General features: G+C 45.0%; 2 protein-coding genes across 2 annotated transcripts in view; both read right to left on the reverse strand.

Moving 5' to 3' along the window:
- Positions 1-2,102: 2,102 nt before the first annotated feature.
- PRDM14 (PR/SET domain 14) lies at positions 2,103-9,098 on the reverse strand. The gene is made up of 8 exons (XM_062514527.1): positions 8,861-9,098; positions 8,561-8,770; positions 8,223-8,276; positions 7,978-8,135; positions 7,525-7,795; positions 5,800-6,002; positions 4,389-4,490; positions 2,103-2,330 (listed from the first exon to the last, which is right to left on the reverse strand). Exons 1-8 carry the CDS (start codon positions 9,096-9,098, stop codon positions 2,103-2,105), a joined length of 1,464 nt encoding a protein of 487 aa, XP_062370511.1.
- Positions 9,099-16,020: 6,922 nt separating this feature from the next.
- NCOA2 (nuclear receptor coactivator 2) overlaps positions 16,021-20,857 on the reverse strand; it is a 118,879-nt gene continuing 114,042 nt past the window's right edge. The window contains exon 22 of the mRNA XM_062489510.1: positions 16,021-20,200. Coding sequence (XP_062345494.1) covers positions 20,189-20,200 — 12 coding nt within the window. The 3' untranslated portion in view covers positions 16,021-20,188. The remainder of the gene's footprint in view (positions 20,201-20,857) is intronic.

Raw genomic sequence — 20,857 nt, forward strand, 5'->3', positions numbered from 1 at the left:
TTTTTTTTTTTAAGAGGCCAAATTAATAAAAACTTCACACACATAATTCTTGTATGTGTTGGCCAGGATTTTGTATGCTTGTATCTATCCTCCTAACAGCAGGCAGCTGGAACAAAGGTTCAGTTCCCCTATCTGTTCTACAGCATGGTTTGTGCACATAAGTACTGTCATAATTTTCTGTTCAGGAGTGAATTTTACCTATTTAGGGGGCAGGGATTCAGCCTTCAATGTGTAAAAAAGTTAGCCTGCTGTATTATAGTAATATTTGGTATTAAAATAAGAAAAAACCCCAGTAATCAGAGCATGATTTTCATTCTACCCTAAAATGTACATGTATAAACTTACAATACAAATGGACTTGCTTATTTCAGATACTGCCTAGCGTTGGGACTCAGTATTTTGTTTACCACTAAGTGATTCAATAAATATCTAAAAAATATTTTTTTCATGAAAACAATGAGAACAGAGCAACTTAAGATACAAAAAAATTATAAAAATAGTGCAAATCAATACATTCAAGGATACAGTATCAGCACAATATAATTATATGTAGAAGCAACATTTTTTGTATTTCTATGCTGTATTTAAAGAGACTGTAAAGTTGACACAAAATAAAAACTTTGGTTTTTGTACAGTATTCTTGTTAATCATAGCTGATCTAGGATACTTCAAAGAGAATTCTGTCAACCCAGTAAAACTGAACTGAAAACCTGTGTGTATCAACTAGCTACAGAAAGGAATTCCATTATTCCTCCTGGATGCAACACACATTCCCTCTGACACAGTGAGCCCTGTCATGTTCACAGCCTCCTCCAGTCCCGGCGGTCACTTAGTGATAATAAAAACTTCTATACCAATTACAGCACTCCCTATTCTGAGCAGTTCTTCGGCACAGGCTTTTTGTTAAGCCTCCTAAGTTCAGATTTCACATTGATATGGAATGCCACTTTCTTAAGAATTCTTAATTTTGAAAGCACATAAACCTGCACAAATCACTCCTGCTTTGCTTGTATGGTCAGAGAGACAGGGAGGATGACACTTTCTAGTCCTCCCATGGAAGCAAAACCTTTCCTGCAGGCTGGGGAAGGAATTTCATGTGCAGAGTTCTAGGTACTGAGGTGTCCTGATATCACTTATTTGATACTTCAAGTCTTATATTTTGAGCAAAGGAAGGGAGTGCCACTAGAACAGTCATCCAACAAAAAGCCAGGAGGAAGCAGAGGGGTCCACCTTTCATATCAGGGTTCACTGCAAAGATTCACCTGACCAGGACCAGAGAAGTTCAGAAAGAAGAGCCCACTGCTGGGATTGTGCTTCCTCCTGGCCTGCTCTGAGTCCACAATGAAACACCTCTGTGAGGCCACTGGACTGCTCATTTTATCCACCCAATGGCTCACTGATGAGAGCTTGGCCCTCCAAACTTTTGAGAAGACAAAACCAACCTCCACTGTCTCTGGTAGCTGGGATTATCAGGCCTGCATATGTATCTTACCGCATCCCATTACCTCTCCCTCTCGGTTAACCAGCATCCTGCACTTCTGGAAGAGTTGCTCTCACAGTCCTGGAGCTCTGTCTCCCAGCAACTGAATTATTTAAAGTAGCTCTCTGTTGGTCCAGCAGTCAGTATCTCTGAGGAAGTTTGTATTTAAATAAAACATCACTAAAAGAAAGGTTAAGGGTAAGAAGACCATTTACCTGTGGTCATGTGTCTAAACAACACAAACAGGTTAAATCAGCTTTGAGAAATGCACCTGATAAAAACATCCCACGCACAAACTTTGATACAGACTGCACCAGGCAGCCCACAGGCATTAGAGACCCAGAAACACTCCTCACAGTGATATTTGTGAACAAAGGGGTTTGGGGATGTAGAATTCCCTCCTGCCTTTAGAGATTAGGGTATGGGAGGGGAGGGAGAGCGGCATCAGGGTGTACCCTGTTCCCTGTGCTCACTCATGTGCCCCAGGTCCAGAGACCAGATCTACCCCAAGAGCCACTGCAGGTGTCACCTCCTGCGCTGCGCACACAGCCACGCACGCTCAGATACACACAGATCCCATACACACGTGAGCCACTCCGGGACACGTCCGCAGGGCTCCCGACTAATGAGCAGCGTGGATCTTCATGTGGAAGTTGCAATCCTCCTGCTCGGGGAAGTGCTGGCCGCACACGGAGCACGTGCAGCCCTTGTCCTTGCTGTGCGTGCGCCGCACGTGGCTGTCGTGGGCGGCGTGCGAGGCGAAGGCTTTGCCACAGTGCTTGCACTTGAAGGGCTTCTCCCCCGAGTGCTGGCGGATGTGAGTGCGCAGGATGCTGGATGCTGTGAATGCCTGAAAGAGCGGGGATCATCGGAAAGGAGATGGAGTTGCAGGAAATAATTTGCTTTCACGTGTGCGATTCCCACCTTCAGCTAACCCAGACCCCATCAGAAGCACATTACCCTGAAAATTAAGTCCTGAAATAGCTCACATCCTCAGGTAAGTGGAAAAAATTACTGAAAACTCCCACCAACGAGGAATCGAATGCAACAGCTACTGCTATACAGCTGTGTCTGAGTCCATGGAGATAGATGAAGCTCAGAGAAAGATTTCTGACCAAAGACACCCGTAAATACGTTCTATATGACACAGGGAGGAAGTCAATACTGCCCTAATTAGCTTTACAGCTCCTTTATGTTTGGGAAACACAGTGCAGGCTTTCCTTCCAGTTTTTGAAGTTAAACCCTTTGACTGTCTTGGAAGTCAGCTGCTAAAATTCATCCATGCAGTCAACCATCCATAATTTACAGGTTCATTTTCCCTGCTCCATCATACTCTTTCTGCAGGCAGAGTCTCCAGCCTGTTCCCCTACCACTAATACATTTAGGTAGCAAAGTCAAAGACTTCTCCTCTATTTGGGGATAAAACTAAAATTTGGGGACAAAATTAAAATTTGAACAGCAATGTTGTAAAGTTGCCCAAGTTTTCCCCACTTTGTCTTATCCAGAGAGCCACAACTTCAGGCCCTTCACTGACCACACAAAATAAATGCCCTCTAATAAGTTTTCACAGCAAACAGCAGTACATCTTAGCTACCCTTTCACTAGCAACCTTAGAGTACAAAAAGATCACAGACTCCCATATGTAAGTCCTTGGAGGTGTATATCAAGGGCAAAAATATGTTTTGGGAAGAGAACGGTGATGTTGACCCAGCATTGTTCCTTTAATCTCACAATGTTCCTGAAATAAGTGACCATTGATTTCCAGCAAAGCAGCTGGAAAAGCAAAGGCACTGCTAGAGGTGGAAAAGAAAAAATCATAATTTCATACGAGGAGCCAGTGGGGATTCATTAAAGTAGACCCTGTTTTTTCAGCCTCAGAAATGATGGCTATGTCCTGGAATAGCTGCATCCTGCAGCCTGAGGACTAATAGTCCACAACAATCCAGTCCACAACAGTGCAACCAGAAGTGACTGGAGACTGGTCTATTGTCCCTGGAGATCTCTTTACAGAGCAACCTATAAAGCTCTGCTACCTCCTTTAGTGATCAGAAAATTAAGGATGATATTCCATCCTAATCCCTTCAAACAAGTATGTTCAGGATCATGGGGAGACAAAAAAATTACAATAGCCAAAAGGAGTTTCCTCTGAGACTCTTTACAACAGGACATTTCAGCTTTGTGTTAGTCCAGCCAGTCATAAACAAAACTTCTCTCTCTACAGAATCAGGAGCAGGGTACCATTGCTCATAGGGCTTCTGCATTGCATGGACACTCCACAGCACCTGGAGCCCTACCAATATTCATCCTCCAGCTGCCAGTCAGCCACATGCTGACTGCTGTGAGAGCTGCCAGCACTTTCACATGGAGAGCTCACCTGAAACATCCCTTCTGTGATGGGCAGTAACAGCAGAACACAGTCCTTTGATCAGGACTGTATTGTGCTCTTTTTTAAGTGACACTCCCATGGCCATCCGCCCATCAACAGCCCTGATATTTCAAGGTAAGCATGTACAAATTCATATTGAGACGGTTCAGTTCATAGACCAAATCTGTTTACTGCAGTCCAGAAGCAGTGTCTTCAACACCAAAAATTACCTATCTGATGAAAAAGTGGGATACTGGATCTAGCTGTATGGTTTGGATGGTATTTTAAATGCTCTCAAGCTCCCCCAGACCTTATTTCTGCAGCAGATCACTGAGCTGGTGGTAAGTACCACAAATTCCATGTCAGAGGGAGACCAGAACCTGTTTCTTCAGTCTCATCCAGTCCTGACACCTTACCTCACAACTGCCCAGAATATACACCCACTTGTCTGGTTACCAGTTAAATACAAAGCATTTCCTTGAAAGAAAACAGAGAAGAAACAAAGCACAGCAGAGGGAGGGATGGGGCAGGGCTTTGCCTTACCTTGTTGCAGTAGACACATTTGTAGGGGCGCTCCCCAGAGTGAACCCTCATGTGCTTGTTCAGGCTGGAGGATTGAGAAAAACTCTTCCCACATACAGAGCACTGGGAAACAAACAAACAAACAAAAAGGAATAGAGTTAAAAGGAAGCATGTCACTGCATACTTAAAAGGAAAAAATAAGTATGTGGATGATGTGCACATTTCTTACATGTAATCTAGATACACACATGCGTTTGTATATTTATGTGTAAACACAATACTAATTTTAAGCTGCAGTGAATTGAAATACCCAGAAGTTTAGTCTGGTTTTAAGAACAGGTTTGCCTCCATATGTACATGTGTATTAAAACCATGTAAAATTTCGAATAATTTGTGTTAAAATTGTTTAAATAAAAAAATGATTATTCAGAGCAGACAATATTGATTTTCAGTAATAAAAATCTGAAAATTTCTGTAAAATTACTTTAAAATAGATGCATAAATCTAGCCCCAGTTTTAATGTTTTCCCTAAAAGATAAACTAACCAAAGAATAAAATAATCTTAAATTTACCAAGGCAAGGTAAAGGAAAGGAATTGCATAGTATTTAATACCTCATATTTCATGGAATATTTTTATCTGTTACTAATTCCATGCATATATTCTGACATTGTAATATAGTTATAAAATATTTATAATTTTCTGAAAGTATTTATATAGTTATAAAATATTTTTCTGAAAAAATACACATTGTAGGATGATGTACAAAATAGGTATTTGGATAATTCTGAGGACTGATTTAACTGTGCCATTTCAAGCACTAGAACTTGCCCTTCCCAAGGTTTTAGAAAAAGTCTGAATTTTCCATTCCCGGTGCTGCTAAAGAAAACTGGTGTAGAAGCAAGGTGTTAAGTGGAGATGAGTAAAGCATCTCGAAGATTTGCTTTCATTAATTGAAAATCTGCTTCACACTGTAAAACTTTTAAACCCTGATTGGTCCAACACAGAGATAAAACTGTGGTCAGTACTCCGACCGAAGGGTGGGGTGTGGGAAGCAGACATGAGACATCTCTCCCCTGATTCTGGACAAGCCAAGTGCTTTTAAACACAAGTTAACCCCACACCGTATAAGAAAAGGAGCAACACTCCTATGCAAACATCCAAAAAGCCCAGGAGAAACTCTTGTTTCTTTTAAACTCTCACTGGGTGTGTGAGGTTTATTTTCCCAATGTAAATCCATCACATTTCTTTAACCAAGCTTTTCTGCACATGACAAGCTCTTCCTGAGCAGTCCCACCAGGAAACTGCCTGGGAAACTGGAGGAGGAGGAACATTATCGCCGTCTTATCTGGACCAAAAAACCCCAAAAAACCTTCTTATTAAGTACCCTCAGAAGAGGCAGTGACTGAGGAGAGACCCGGGAGCAGGCTCACCTTGTGAGGTCTGTGCTTCTCGTGAACGTGGAGAATATGGATCCTCAGCCTGTCTCTTTTTTCAAAGGATCGGTCACAAAGGTGACAAGGAAATTTGCGGTCCCCCTGGTCCACGCAGCGGGTGTACTTGAGGTGTTTGTCCCGGTAGTACTTGTAGGCAAAAACTTTGCCGCAGCGCTCACACTTGAAGCTCTCCCCGGCTTCTGTACAGCAGAATGGAAATGCCACCTCTCCGTTAGACCCCGGCAAAAGGGATTCAGATCAAATCTGCATCCTTGTCAGAGCTGGGACCCCTACGGGGAATTTTAAGTCTCTGAGAGGGCAATGACTGTAAACGGATGCTGGCAATATCGTTAACAAAATACGTGCCGTGTCTCCTGAGCGACCGCAATGCTCAACCCCCCGCCCCCCCCCCCGCCTTGCGTTTTTTTTAGAGGGGAACAAACTAAAGCCCACAGTCTGCTAAAATTATTCGGTCTAGCTACTAACTTCAGCAAAAAAATAGCCTTGTATATCCATAAATAGCAAGAAAACGTGTGAAAGAACAACTCAGAGTCCCACATAAAAACCTTCTCCCCGTACTGAACCATTGAGAGATATTGCTTATCAAGAATTGTCCGCAAATTTTACCTATCATCCCAAAAGGAAAAATAATTTTGCACACCTTTTCTATCGTTAGCAAAAAACCATCGAACAAAACAACATGTTTATTTGGCTTTTTGATTTGTTTCGGTTTTTGTATTTCAATTCATTTTTAACAGCTGAATTTAGGAAAAACACCAGAAATTTTTCAGACTTTTATACATCCTTTTCTATCTTTAATAAAGGTACCTTTAGCTTAAGCCTTAAGATGAAATGAGCAATTTAGCATCTCTCTAAATCAGACACTTCAAGACAACAGGGACAAAATTTTCCATGCCAAATTTTCATGCCAATTTACTTCTCTCCTTTTCTGCTGCACCCGGCCGATCCCCCCCTTCCCTGCTCCAGCTCTTCTAGCAGCGGTACAAATCTGTTTTCTCCATACATGAGTTTTGCTTATAAGAACATCATACTCTCTGTACATTACGAATAGAACTACCCTCCCCTCACTCTGGCTTAAGTGCATTTGACATTTCTTTTGCAAGCAATATTGGCATTACGGAATCGGAACGACTTCAGCCTGCCCCATTTACTGAGAGCGCTAATAACATGAAAGTCAGGTGTGCAATCGTAAGATGAAACAGGACCAAAACTGCAATAAGCCCGAAAAGCCTCCCAGAACGGGACCCTGAACAACGGCGCTGCGGGGCCGAGGCAAGCTCAGCCCAGGACCACCAGATGTTTTCCAGTCGTTAGACCAAAGAGCACTTTAAATCCCAGAGGAATCGCGGACTGGGAGCGGGCTGCCGGAGGAAGAAAGGGGAGCCTCTTGCACCTCTCTGCCGGCAGCTCCCGGTCTCCCCGGAGCTGAGGGGAAGCTGCTGCTGATTCGGGCTGCTGGATGCTGCAGGAAGGGGCGGCCGGGAATCGGCTCCCCGGGATGGCGAGCACACCCGAGGCACCGGGGCTGCGGGACCACCGGCACCCACCACCTCATCGCAGGGTCTGGGGAGCCTTTAAAGTAAAACAGCTGGACAAAGGTGATGCCTGTATTTCTTTACCTCCCTTCGTGTGAATCTAATCCAGGCACACGTCCGTGGGATAAAGGGGCAGTGTCGCCCAAGGAGTTGCTGGCAGGCTCACCTTCGGGGTGCTGCGGGGGTTTCTTCCCCTCCACCATGCCCTTCAAGCTGATGGGGATGCCCAGAAATTGCACGTAGCAATCGCCGTACCACACCAACAGCTCCTGCTTCGGGAAGATTTCCTTGCAGCTCTCGTAGAAGATTTGTCCCTGGCACTGGATAGCCGTCAAATTCTGCTCCTCGGGGAACCTGGCACAGTTCACCAGAGACATCCAGTTGCCAGCGGCCCCTTTCCCGTCTATAAAGTGGCTCAAGCCACCGTATTCAAAGATCTGGAGAGCAGAGAAAAAAGGATCAGGTTTGACCGACCCTTCCGCACACGTCCCGCTCTCACCAGTCCCACCACCCACACTGGGCCGAGCCCCTCTTGCAGGCTGCAGTAGAGGGGATGCCGAAAGCCTCGCCCCGGCCCCGCGTCGGGGGTGCGGGGTGAGCCCCACCGCGCCTCCGCTACCTCCCACATCAGCGAGTTGTCGTCGTAAGTCTTGATCTCGCTCGTGTTGACCACTTTGCCTTGGAAGGGGCCGAAGCGGACTCCTTTCGGGATTGGGTCCGTACAGAAGACTCCGAGCTGGGACACGTCCCCGTAGGCCACCCGGAGCACCGAGAGCCCTGCGGGTGACAGGGGGCTGAGCGCGGCGCGGGTGGGCGGGGGCAGCGCGGCCGGTCCGGTCCGGTCCGGTCCGGTCCGGGCCCTACCTGCGGGCAGCTGCAGCGAGTCCCGGTCGAGCAGCGGGGCGGCGGAGTCCGCAGCTCCTGCGGGAGAGGAACACCTTCTTCAGAGCGGCGCCGGCCCTGCAGGAGCGGCTCCTACCTCCCCGACAAAGGCCGCAGCCCTAATCATCCCCTGGGTTTTCCCAGGTGTGGGCTCGTAATGCAAGAAAACCGCAGGGAAAGAAAGTCCGACGTGCCCCCGGCGATGCCCCTTGAGCCTGGCTGCCTGCACCCCGTTTAGGACAGTCCCCGAACCCTCCCGCACACCTGGCCGCAAGGAGCGATCTGTCGCCCAGTGTCACCCTGTGCCACTCTCTCCTTACCCGAGCTGGCGGGGGACACCCGGAGCCCCGAGATGGCGTGGAGGCTCCCGGTGGACTGGCTGCTCCGGAGTGTCCCGTAGAGCACCGCGTTGAGCTCCTCCTCGGTGAAGTGGTACCTGTAGCTGTGCCCCGCCGCCCCGTCTGCCCCCGGGCTGCGGGCAGCCCTGTGCGGGGGGCTCGGGTAGGGCGAGAGCGACCCCGGGGCCCCCGTCCCGAGGACCGAGCCCTCACTGGGAGGGAAGGGGGCCGGCATCCCGGTGTAGACGGGCAAAGGAAGGCTGGGGAAAGGGTCGGTGAGCAGTGGGGGAGGCTGGCTCAGAAAAGCGGGGACCCTGCTGAAAGTGAAGGGAGGCAGAGACGGCTCGGAGGAGACCAGCCCGCCCAGGGGCTTCAGGGGCTGGAAGAAGTCGGGAGCTGTCTCGAAGTAATGGGCGGCAGGGAGGAAAGAAGGGTAGTAGGAGGCGAGGCCGGCTGGGCTCATCCCGAGCGAGTCTCCGCCGTCTCCGGGGACCGGCTCTCCGGCCAGGGACAGAGCCATGTCGGGAAGAGCCGGGCCGGGCCAGGAAGGAGAAGAGGGATCTGCCGGGAAGCAGGGGGGCAGCCACCTGGGTGCCGCCGGCTGCGGGGTCCCTGTGCGGGGCGGGGACGGGACGGAGGCGTGGGAGCCGTCGGGGCGAGCGGGCGGGCCCTTGCCAGCCCCCCGGGGCTATATCGGCCAGAGGAGCGGGGCGGGGAGGTTGGGCACGGGCGGCAGCACACAGCCCGGGGGTCGCACGGCCCCGGGGGAGGGCGGGGGTGCTGCCCCGACAGGCACGGCTACCCCGGGGCGGGGCCACGGCTACTCACGGAGAGCCAGGGCCGCCCCTCCCCACGTCGGGCAGGGGGTGGTGGTGGTGGTGGTGGTGGTGGTGGTCCAGCCCTCCGGACCCACCTTCCCTCCCGCCGGCTCTGCCCTCCGCCTCTCCAAGGCCCGGCCCGGGGGCTCGGCCGCAGCACCGTGGGCTCTGCCTCTCTCCAGCGCAGGAGGCGGGGGTGCGGGAGCGCTGCTCCTCACCTGCTGCGGAGGTGAGGGTTCTGCTGGGCAGGACACACGGATGTCTCACGGTGTCCTCGGAGGTTGCAGCGGTGTGGTTTGGACATGGAAAGGCAGAAAACACCGCTGTGATTTACACTAACAGTGTAAAAGCACCAGTGACCTGGACAAGCAGGAGCAGCGCACTCTCTCTCTGCAGGCTTCGCGGGCAGAGAGTGCTGAGGTGCTTTTCCTCTAGCCTGAGGCTTTCCTGCGAGCTGCTTAGCACAACACCGGGCTCCTGCTGGGGTTTTCACGGCTCCACGGCCAGGCCTATGCTAACCTGCCCAGGATGGGACCAGAGGAAGACACCTGGCCCTTGCCTCCTGCAGAGATGTTGGGTGATGCCCATCTATGGTTTCATCCCGGGTTTTTATAGGGTTTATCCCACCTTCCTTCCAGGTGGATACGTGGCAAAATTGCAATGGAAAGGGGACTTGTAAGGGGCTGGAGGATCCTAGGGGCCCTGGTGTTCACTTTGCAGAGTGTCATCCTTGCTGGCGCAGGGAGATGGACAAATCTTCAGCCCGGGACAAAACCCCATACAGCATGTATTACTGTAGAGCTCCCTCTTGAATAGCTCATTCCAACCTGGGTGACACTGCACCCACCTGGAGGGAAGGGACAGGATGGACTCTGCTGCACTGCAGAGAGCTTGGGGACTTGCACACACTGTTTTGTTTTCAGAGAAAGGCAGCATAAGGCTTCCTGGGGCACAGCACGGCATGAGCCAAACTGCACACAGACACAGCTGGAGGGGGAACACAGCCAGGATTAACTCCTGGAATTTTAAATGCCATTTCAGTGGTTATATTTGGTGGGCTATAAAAATTAATTAGCATAGCTCCATGTGATCCTGTGTGAAATATTGTCTTCATCCCAAAGAAGGGCTGCATTAGGAAGCACTTGAAGCAGTCCAGACAGAGAGACCTTGGCTCCAGACACAGTCACTGCCTGCACTTGACCAGAGGTGAAGCCATCATTTCAATCCTCATTTCTTATCTGGCTTGAACGAAGTGCTCTGAAATAAAGAGTTTGAGAAAGAATCACTGTCTTCCCGGGGCAATGAGGGTTTTTCAGCACTAATTCCTTTAGGTACTGCAATTCCTACTTACCTCAAGCTTTCATTTGCAATCTCCTTTTTTTTCAGTCAGGACATAAACATTAAGATAGCAAATGCAAACACACAACCCCACTGGAGAGAGACACAGAGCTGATCCAGTCTTCCTCAGCTGCCAAGATCCCTTCCATAGCCAGTGCAACACATCTCTGTCCCCAAAGCTGAGCAGAAAACATTTCTGTGGTCTGCATTAAATGTATTGTGCTAATTGTCTTACCTACAACCTCATTCTCCATCCCAACCTCTGCAAGACAAAAGTACTGAATACACCAGGGAAGCTAATATGCAGAAGTCTAAAGGAGAAAGTACAAATGCAGCCTTCTAAGATTTGCTTGAGATAGTCCCTTAGCTTAAACGGCCTGATTTTTCAGTTGTCTTTTCAATTTTAATTTTTTTTTCTTCTAATTTTCTCTGCTTTGTGCCAAACCTCTGTTATTTGCAAAACAGAATTGATGCTGTAGTGCTTTAGGGAACTGTTTTTAGCTGGGCATTTCAACACCACTTTATTGATGCATCAGTAACATAAAAGTAGTGCCAGCACTAATCTGATTTACAGGAACAAGTCCTTGAGCTCTGATTGCACAGAAAAATTTGAGTTACATTTAGAATTTAAGTGTTGCCAGATGATCTGGAATCTTTTGACTATGCTGTGTCTGGGTATCACAGCAAAGGAAGAGGGAGATGGACTAGGGGAGACACATTCACATTAGAGGTTCAGAAGAAATTAAGTCAAATTAGTACAACATGAAATTTTAAAATTCTCATAAACTAATTTGTAGACATGACCAGAAACAAAAGCCTTTTACTAAAAGCCTTATGACACAGAGTCCAGGAGAGGAAAAGGGCTTGAAGCACCCACTGCCACTATATTGCAGATTAGTCTTTAGATGCTTTAACATCCCCTTAGGGGTTAAAGGCATTTAGTGCATTAAAAAAGTCATGACCTCGGGGAGAGACACTGGGGAAGCAGAAGGGCAGCCTTGTAGATGCTCCCCCAAGAGTCCAGTCAGCACTGTGGACAGCCCCAGCCTAGTGGGCCTCCCTTCCCTTTTTACAAAAGAGAAGTCTATTAGATTCCCTTCCCTGCTGCAGGATTTTAGAGTGAATGCCTTTTTTGCAGTGATGTGGGGATGCATATTAAAGACAAGCACCAAGGGGCATCCCTGCAGTCTGCTTGCATAGCATTCAGTCACCTCTCAGTTTGGACATGAGTGAGTTCTTCATCAGTCTTACACCCTCTTACTCCAGGTTTAAAGCAGCCTGCCTCCTACACATTCCCAGACACACAAGCTACACCTATGAGCATCCTTGTGATCCCCCAAAGACCACGGTGCCACAGCACTCCCTGATGCTCATCTTCCCACATGTGGGCTCCCTGCGCCCTGGCATCTACACCAATGCAGCATGGACATGGGAACCCCAGTGATGGCACCAGGTGCTGTCATGGAAATAACCTGAACTGCAATTTCGATGAGGTCAGAGCAGAGACAGCTTATTGCGATGTCTAGAGAAGAGGATAGGTAGAAGAACAACTAAATCTGCTGGTGGACTATTAAAAAAAGGGGAAAACAAATTGAGGTGATTAAAGTTTCCTTTTCCTGTATTAGTTGTATCTTTGGATACAGCAACATTTTAATGGTGTTACCATTAGCTCTGCAACTTCACAGAAGTAATTAATTGCTCTCAACTCATTTCAAGTACACTGAGAATAGACAATTAACTGAAAACTATATGCACATGAAGAATGTGGGGGAGCCAGTCCAAAATTTGGATCAAAGCAATCCTGTCATAGAGATGCAATCCTCTTCCCTTTGTTGCGGTGAGCCACTGAGTGAATACACAAGCAAGGGCAGGAGTATCTGTTGTTCTTGTGTCTCAAAGACATTTTGTCAACAGTTTGAAGGGAGCTGAATAAATTACTCCAGTCAGGATCACTGTGGGTCCTTCCAGCATCCTGAGAAGTTGTAGAATGAAGTGATAAAGTATAGCCTGAAACTTGGACAGGAGAGATATTTTTCAAGCAATAAGGGAGTTTTCCTATGTTTCCTCCTCTATCTTCTCAGAATATCTCCTAGGGAGAAATTGCTGGGCACGTGACAGAAGTTGGAGCAGCCTCACCTCCCCAGCAGTTGTATGGGACTGGGGGTGTCTCAGTTTCCCCAGTCTTTGCTACCTTCTTCATTCTTACATGAACTCTCAGTGAGTGGCAGTTGAATGGTTTAGAGCATATTCAGTATGAACTGAAACATTCCAAGCAATGTTCCTGCTGCTGTGTCAATGAGCCTTACCTCTGGCTGTCTGATCTGGAAGGAGGGTCTGAATGCTCTCTCAGCTCCTTTCTCTGCACAGAGCCCCCTTTCATCATGGAGTGTTTCTGCCTTTAGTGCCTAACTTCAGGGGAGGTGGGGGAAACACCAATCAGATGGCATTCAAACTGCCACTTGGCCTGTCCCCTGTGCCCTGTGTTTTTAAAGCCAGAATCTTTTAATGATGCACAGGATTCCAGAAGTAACAAAACATTCATCCCACTGGAGCAGGGAGTTATCCGAGCATCACTGGACACGGTGACCTCTTGTGCTCCTGGCAATCACACTGGCTGACTCTGGGTTTTATTGCCCACCCTCCCTCACGTGTAAGAACCACGGCAGCATTTGTCTAATGACAGCAGCCATGGTTTGCAGGTTCACCCAGCAGCAAAGATGAGCACAAACGCCAGAGACACACAGACACAGGATACAAACGCCAGAGACACACAGACACAGGATACACACGCAGAGGACACCATCATGTTCAGTCACACAGACTGCCATGGACAAGGTGCTACCCACTCGTGGTACCCATGTAAGACATGAACACAGCCATGTTTCCACCTCTCCTTTAACTGGTAGAGCTCTATGTTCACTGATGAAAGCACATCATGCCCCCCTCCCTAGGTTCACAAACATTGGTTCATAGGTGTCCTCGCTCTGTCTACCCTTCTGCCTGCCCAGTACCCCTGCCCACAGTCACAGCCCTCACACAGAGCTTTTCAGGTCTTTTACTTGCTGGCTGGTGCAGCTGGATGCATCAAACAGCACTCACACGATTGTCCTTTGGGCACTCCATGTTCTGGTTGTACTCTAGTGTACAATTGTCAGATTTCACCCTTTCAGGCAGAATGTTCTACTTCAGCTACCATCAAATGTTTCTCTACCTGTCCCTTAAGATCCTCTGCTTGATCTTTTTTTTTTTTTTTTTTCTTTTCTCCTGAGGGTCTCAAACTTCTGATTAGGGATTCTGTTTTTCTTTTGCTGGCTTCCTCACACCAAGTGAAAAATACAACCCACTGAAATGGGAATTACAGCCTCTGGACTCCAAGATGCTCCTTTAAATTAAACCCTGTAATGCAATCAAGTGTGTTTTTTCATCCCCAAGGTAAGTATACAGAATGAGAAACTGAAGAGAAGGAACAAGATATACAAGGGCTCCCTCCTGGTCACACCTGGCTTAAGCCCACCATGCTGGCTGGAGTTATTAGCAGGAATAACAAAGGAGGCTCAGACTGGAACCCAAGTCAGAGAAGGGTGAATGGGGTCCATCACACCACCTGAGTCTTTTAACTCTTGGTATGGTTTCTTCTTCAGCTGAGAGATATCCCAGGAACCTGTCCTGAAGTGGCAAAGAGCTCAATGCCCATTGTTCATACAGGTTCATTCACACCGTAATTCCAACTTGGACCTTTCCCGACCTGCGTCTGCTAAAGACTTCATTAATTTGTGTTCATTCTTCCTTCTTTTAGCTGACTAAAGAGTAGGACCTTTTACCACGGCTCTGGACTGGCTGACCTGTGTTAAAAGCTGGAATTCAGTTGAAGTGCTAGCAGGGATTTCAAAAAGGTGGCATTACACAAGTCATATACACTCACTACATGTGCAAGGCCACAGAATCACTCAAGGCTGCTCTGAGTTCTGCTTTCTTCAGGACAAGAACTACTTCATCAGGAAGGCTTCACTGTTTCAGGAGACAGCGTGAGTATGGTCAAGAGGCTCACTCAGGCTGTACTTTGCATCTCTATCACCACATTTCACAGTCCAAGAACCAAGGCAGAGGGCTGATACCACTGACTGCTTTCTGCCCTTGCCATAGCGTGAGCCGAAGCACCATGACATGTAGCCCTCCTTTTATATCAGAACAACACATAAAGAACTGAGAGTGGTGAGCAACAAGCTGGGGAACAATTCAGAACTGCCAGGCACCCCTGTTCTATCCGTGTGAAAAGTCCAGTGTGCAAGACTCAACATACAGTTTACCATGAGAAAGACCTTCAAAATGCAGTGTCACTTTTTCTTTGGTCATGACATTGGGTCAGAAGAACTTGTCCATATGTCACATGCACCGGCCTTTGTTAATAAAGTCTGATCCAGAAAGTAAAAGGCAGCATTTCTCTTTCATAAAGCCAGTTACATCAGAGGTCATGATTAGCTCATCATATTTTGATGCCAGGACTCTCAGCTAAAACTTTTCAATATTAATCAACTATAAGAATGTCTAAAGGCGAGATTCCCATTGGAAACTTTTTGCCTCTTACTACATGGATGTTTTCTCTACTTGCTTCCGACTCCACATTGGGAAGACCCTTCCTTGCTTTCTGTAATGTGGCATTATAGTTTCCTCGTATCACCACCATTTTACTGAAAACAAGAGAACTGCAGCATAAGCCATGTTTTGGTAGGAATGGCAAAAGGTTACCAGTGTTTGAAGGTCTTCAAAATAACCTTAATTTCTAGAATTTATTGATATAGTTTTTCTGCCTCATCCATCTCCCAGAGACAATATAAGATCATTCTTGTACACTGTACATTATACAAGCATTCTTATAGCTCCTTGTATTTTTTATTTTTAATTGACCAATCAAACCTTTTCAACTGTTTCAAATCCACCATTTGGCATAGCAAGGAGAACAAGCCATAACTCTTCTCATCTCATCTCCACATTTGAGGTCTGCCTCTACTGACACTGTCATGAGAGATGCCCATTTCATCCTGACTAATAAAAAAAGAGTACTCATAACAAATTGTTCTCATATTAAGCCATGAGATAAACACTGTCAGTCAATATAGCCCTGAAAAGATGAAAGGACTTGCAAGTAACAACTGTCTGGAATATAAATTCATTACCAAAGCTTGCCGCTTTTTTAAAACCTAGCAATTCATCTACCCTCCAGTGCTTCAGTGCTACATCTTATACCCTTCTATGAACAAATGAACACACGACAGAAACATGTTGAAATCTCTAAAGCCATGTAAAACCCGAAGGCATTAAAATTTATTAAATGATGCAATAACAACAGAATTCTTTATTTACAATAGCATTATTTAACATCAAATAAGCAAATAGCATCAGCAAAGCAATATTAACTTGCATAAATGTATTTAAAATTTCTCTGAATATATCTACCTTTGCATAAACTGCTAACACTAGAAATACAAACATCAATGCAGGTGAACAAAGTGATGTTCAGAGTCAACTCCGTTTTGAAAATAAATCACAACCTGAAACACTGTAAGCTTTCTCCTGAAGAACCATAGTTTATATATTGCTTAATTTTACCCTTGTATAATCTTTTCATATACACACATCTCAGATGCAACTTCATGATGAACTGTACAAATAAAACCCACAAATGACATAAAGGGAAAAAAATTAAATGACAGTAAATGTTTGAAGAAATGTGTCCATCATCTCTATTGAACAACATAAAGATTAAGTGATGACTCACTTATTCCAAAATTGTACACAATTCACTATACAAATATAATACATCAGACAGCTATGTAGGAATATACAAGACTTAAAAACAGATCTAAGGCATTATGCTAGATTTTAGCATTTTGAGGTTCTTGCACATAGCTTTTACCTGTAGTAAGAAACTTAAAAGATTTTGTTTTAGTCTACAAAGAAACACCAGGGAGAAAATTCTAATTAAAATCAAAGCCACTACAGTAAATTTTCTTTTGTGCAGAGAATGCTTTTGCTCTTAGGCAGCATACTACCATACAAATACTAGAAAACTTTTAAATTCACACCAACAATTAATGGCTTAAGTTGCATTTCAAAACTGATTGTGTATCTTTGGGTTCTGCAAGTGGAGCTGTGCCACCCATTTCATCTGTTAAGCCCATATGAATTCTGCTTTTAAACAAAGATTAAAAAATGTATTGTATAAACTGCAAAAACATTGCTTTTAATTAATACAGGCCCAAAGGGATACCGGTATGGGACAATATTTTAAGGGTTGAGTACAAATTAACTCCTTGTAGCAAAACAGCTCACTTCACTTTTTAAACTCACCACATTACATGAACACTTAAACAGGTCGTACGACCATGTATATATGCTTATTTTTCACATTATGCGCCTTTCACATTTAATAATGTAAATAGAACACTGATTAATTGTTCTCTTAAACAAAATCCAAGTACTTTCTCTGACAAATTTACTGTATACAGGATGAAAAATACTGATAATGAAGGGAATTGATTTGGCTTTTTTGTTTCTATAGTGATCAATATGATCAGAAGATTCCTTCACTCACTTTTCTCTTTCATTACTTAGAAGACGACAAAAGTCACAATGAACCCAAATGGAGCCAAAGTGATAGGTACAATCTCCTTTCTTTCAAAATGGCAATGGATAATGGAGTATCATAATCACTACAGATAAGGGTTTGCAGGTCTGTTGTGAAATGGGACAAATTTATTTTTTTCCACTGTGAAAAAGAATAATCTATCTGCAGAGGTTACAGTTAAAAACCAAAAATGAATGGAACAGCAACAAAATTATTTTAAAACTAATTTACACTTTGTGGTGCATGAAATTAAATCCTTCAAATTTATACATTTCTTATATAAGTAACTTTTTTGTCAGATATATAATGCAAGTTCAACACCAACGTTGTAGCAATGAGGCTGTGGAGGTTAGGGCTGATGGTTATTTTTGTTTCCCATCAGCAGGTCAAAGAATGGCTCAGCTGACTAAACATTCTGTTTGAGTTGGCAACAGAATGGTGACAGCTGAAAAAGTGTTGCTTCTCCAGAATGGTGGCACTGTCTTCTTCAGGGACAAACACAGAAATAGCCTTTGTCATATTTTCCTCAGCCTTAACATAGAGTAGCTGCTGTTCTATTTGAACTCCCACCTGAATACCAAAACAAATTAAATGACAACAGGACAAACGTTTCAATCCCAAAAGGCAGGGCTGATGAGATATTGTAAAACACATTGCATTTTGCATTACATCCAAAACTTTGCGTTCAGGTTAGAAAGTTTGTGGATTAGTGTCCTGGTTCCGGCCAGGATAGGGTTAACTTTTGCAGTAGCCAAGGGAGGGCATGGCTAGGACCCCGAGGTTATTCTGCAACACCTCACATCATTGCCGGGGGCAGGGGGAGGGAGTCTCTTCCCAGGAGAAGGGCTCTCTTCGGGATCAGCGAAGTGGCGGAGGGAGCATCGGGCATGTCCTGGGTTTCCGTGAGAATTGTTTGTCTCTTTTCTTGTACCCTCTGTCACTAGTACTGTAGTTCTTACTGTTTTCTTATCCCATTGCTGCTTCCAGTAAATTGTTCTTATCTCAACCCATGATATTTACCTTTTGTGCCTCCAATTCCCCTCTCCAGCCCTTCACAGGGAAAGATGGAGGGGGATGGAGCGGGCTCACGGTTTGGAGAATCTCAGTGGGAGCACTAAATTAAGGAGTACCATTCCTAAACAATTAGGAGTCAGCAGAAACAAAACAGGTCAAACTCATCAATTTCTTAATATTCCAAGTCCTCAGAAACTGATGTCAGTATAGTAAAAGATTATTCAAACCACAGTGGGCAAGGAAAAAAAACCAACATGCCTTAACAGTGGCCTGCTTAGTAACAGTTTTTCTAAGATTTGTTACGAAAGGATATAAACATACAAAAATCAAGAACTGGTTCCTACAGTGGCTGCATATAATATAGGTTAATTAAATGGTATTATGAGCAGAATCACAAGGCTTAGAAAATTAGAAGTCTCAAGCCTACAAATTAGGTCTAATCAAGGCATTGTGATCCTTTACAAAACACTTTTCCAGGAGACACACACGGCTAAGAAGATATCTAATTTAATACTGAAGTACCTCATTTGGAATCAACTTCACAACATGTATATCTCACAAAAATTATACAAGTAAAACACTTAAGTTTTCAACTTAAATTATTGCTTGTTTACATATAAACTGGATTTTATGTACCTTACAAAACGTCCTCATAGTCCACACTGCTTTAAAATAATCAGAAACATGATAGTGGTGAAGTCTGTAGTGATATCTGCTATAGGTATTACAGAAATTGTTACTTTCCCAGCTAAGGGGGATGGGAACCAGAAATTATCATGCTTTAAAGCAGGTATCTTTGATATTATGCACCAATTCTGCCACAATTCTACCATAATCATTACATGCATTACCATTGAACTCTGCTGTTCAGCATCCAGTAACTGGCTGTGTAGATTGCTGGAAACACACCTAAGGAAATAACGGAGTAACCTGTTTTTTAATTCTATTAGAAAGAGTAAGACGACAGAGGTCAGGAGAGCCAGGTTAAAAAAAACCAGATTTGCTGATTGTTAGGAATTTAATTAAATGAGAATGTAACCAACTTGTATGTTTGGATTCATGACTTGCATCATAAACACTACCACAAAACCCAACCAAATCACCCTTTATAAACAGCCCTCTCACAGGGTAATTTTCATCTGTTTTACAACTTTAACCCCATTCAAAATTGGTCTGTATAGTTTTCTGCATCAGTTGATCTTCTCTGACTTGCTGTCAGTGGAACATGCTTGTTGGAGGTCTCTAAATGTACCAGATGTTGCTTCTATGCCCTCCTCCATGTCTCCTCTCCTCCCCAAAATGCAGGCCTTAGTCTAAAACACCAGTTCTCAGACAGAACTGAATCCTTTGCACCAGACTGTGTAAGCCAGGGAGAACAAAGCAAAAAAAAAAAAAAACCAAAAAAAAAAAAAACCAAAACCCCAAGGTCTAGAACTAAACAGAAACAGAACAAGAGCATGGTTCTTTTTCCTTAAATACATACATTTAAATACATTCAATCTGACATGGTTTATGAAAATTGCCTGTCAACATTTACTTTGCAGGAGAGATCTAAGTTGCACTAAGGTGAATGCAGTGAACAGACTGAGCAATGTCTGTACGCTAGCTTCAGACTGTCAAAGAAGAGGCTGCTCTTCGGCAGGGACCCCCGGCTCCCCTCGGGAAGGCAGGGCTGAGTCCTGTTGGCAGCAGGCAGCCACCGGGGCTGGCAGCTCCGCCGGGACAGACAAACAGACACAGCTCTTCAAACTGGTAAGGGTTTGGGGCCGTAAGCCCAGTCAGCTGAAGAAAGGAGCAACCAAACCACCCTCAGGGTCAGCAATATTTCTGCAAAAGAAGAGAAATGGGAGAAAAACAAATGAATTCTTCCTGCTGGGGTAGTGAAGATGGATAGGTCGATGAGATCTGGGATGCTGGAGTGCAACATCTACTGTCAACTGTGCACTGCTGTAATGCTTGACACCTGAAATTTAATTGGAATTTATAAAGCTAAACTATTCTTTGTGTACACTGATACAACTGACCAGAGATTTCGTTACTTTGCTATCAAAGTGGGTTTAATTTCACCGCATTCTTAGATCCTTAATTCCAATTATCCTGGATGTTATAATAATTCAGGATCATCCATCTCTTGTAAACACCAGCTGAAGGCATGGCAATAGGGTTTAAAATAAGTCTTATTCTCAGAATATGTGCAAAAATCTCTCTTAGTGCTGCATCACTGTTGAAAGAAACCACTGCCCTGGCTCATTTTGCTTCCAAGACTCATAATGAAAAAGGGAATAAAGAAGTAAAGCTAGCTTCAGCTACAGATCCCTAGAGATGTTTTTTACATCATACTTAATACCCTTGTCTTTACACAAATATAGTACAAACTGGTTTCAGCTGAGTTGATTATGTTCTTCCTTATTCACAAAAACACCAGGATGTGGTTTTCACAGTTGTTTTAAGACTACTCCTTGCAGTGGCTGCAATCTGTGCCTT

The sequence above is a fragment of the Cinclus cinclus genome, chromosome 1, assembly GCF_963662255.1.
Source record: "Cinclus cinclus chromosome 1, bCinCin1.1, whole genome shotgun sequence".
Taxonomy (NCBI): Eukaryota; Metazoa; Chordata; class Aves; order Passeriformes; family Cinclidae; genus Cinclus; species Cinclus cinclus.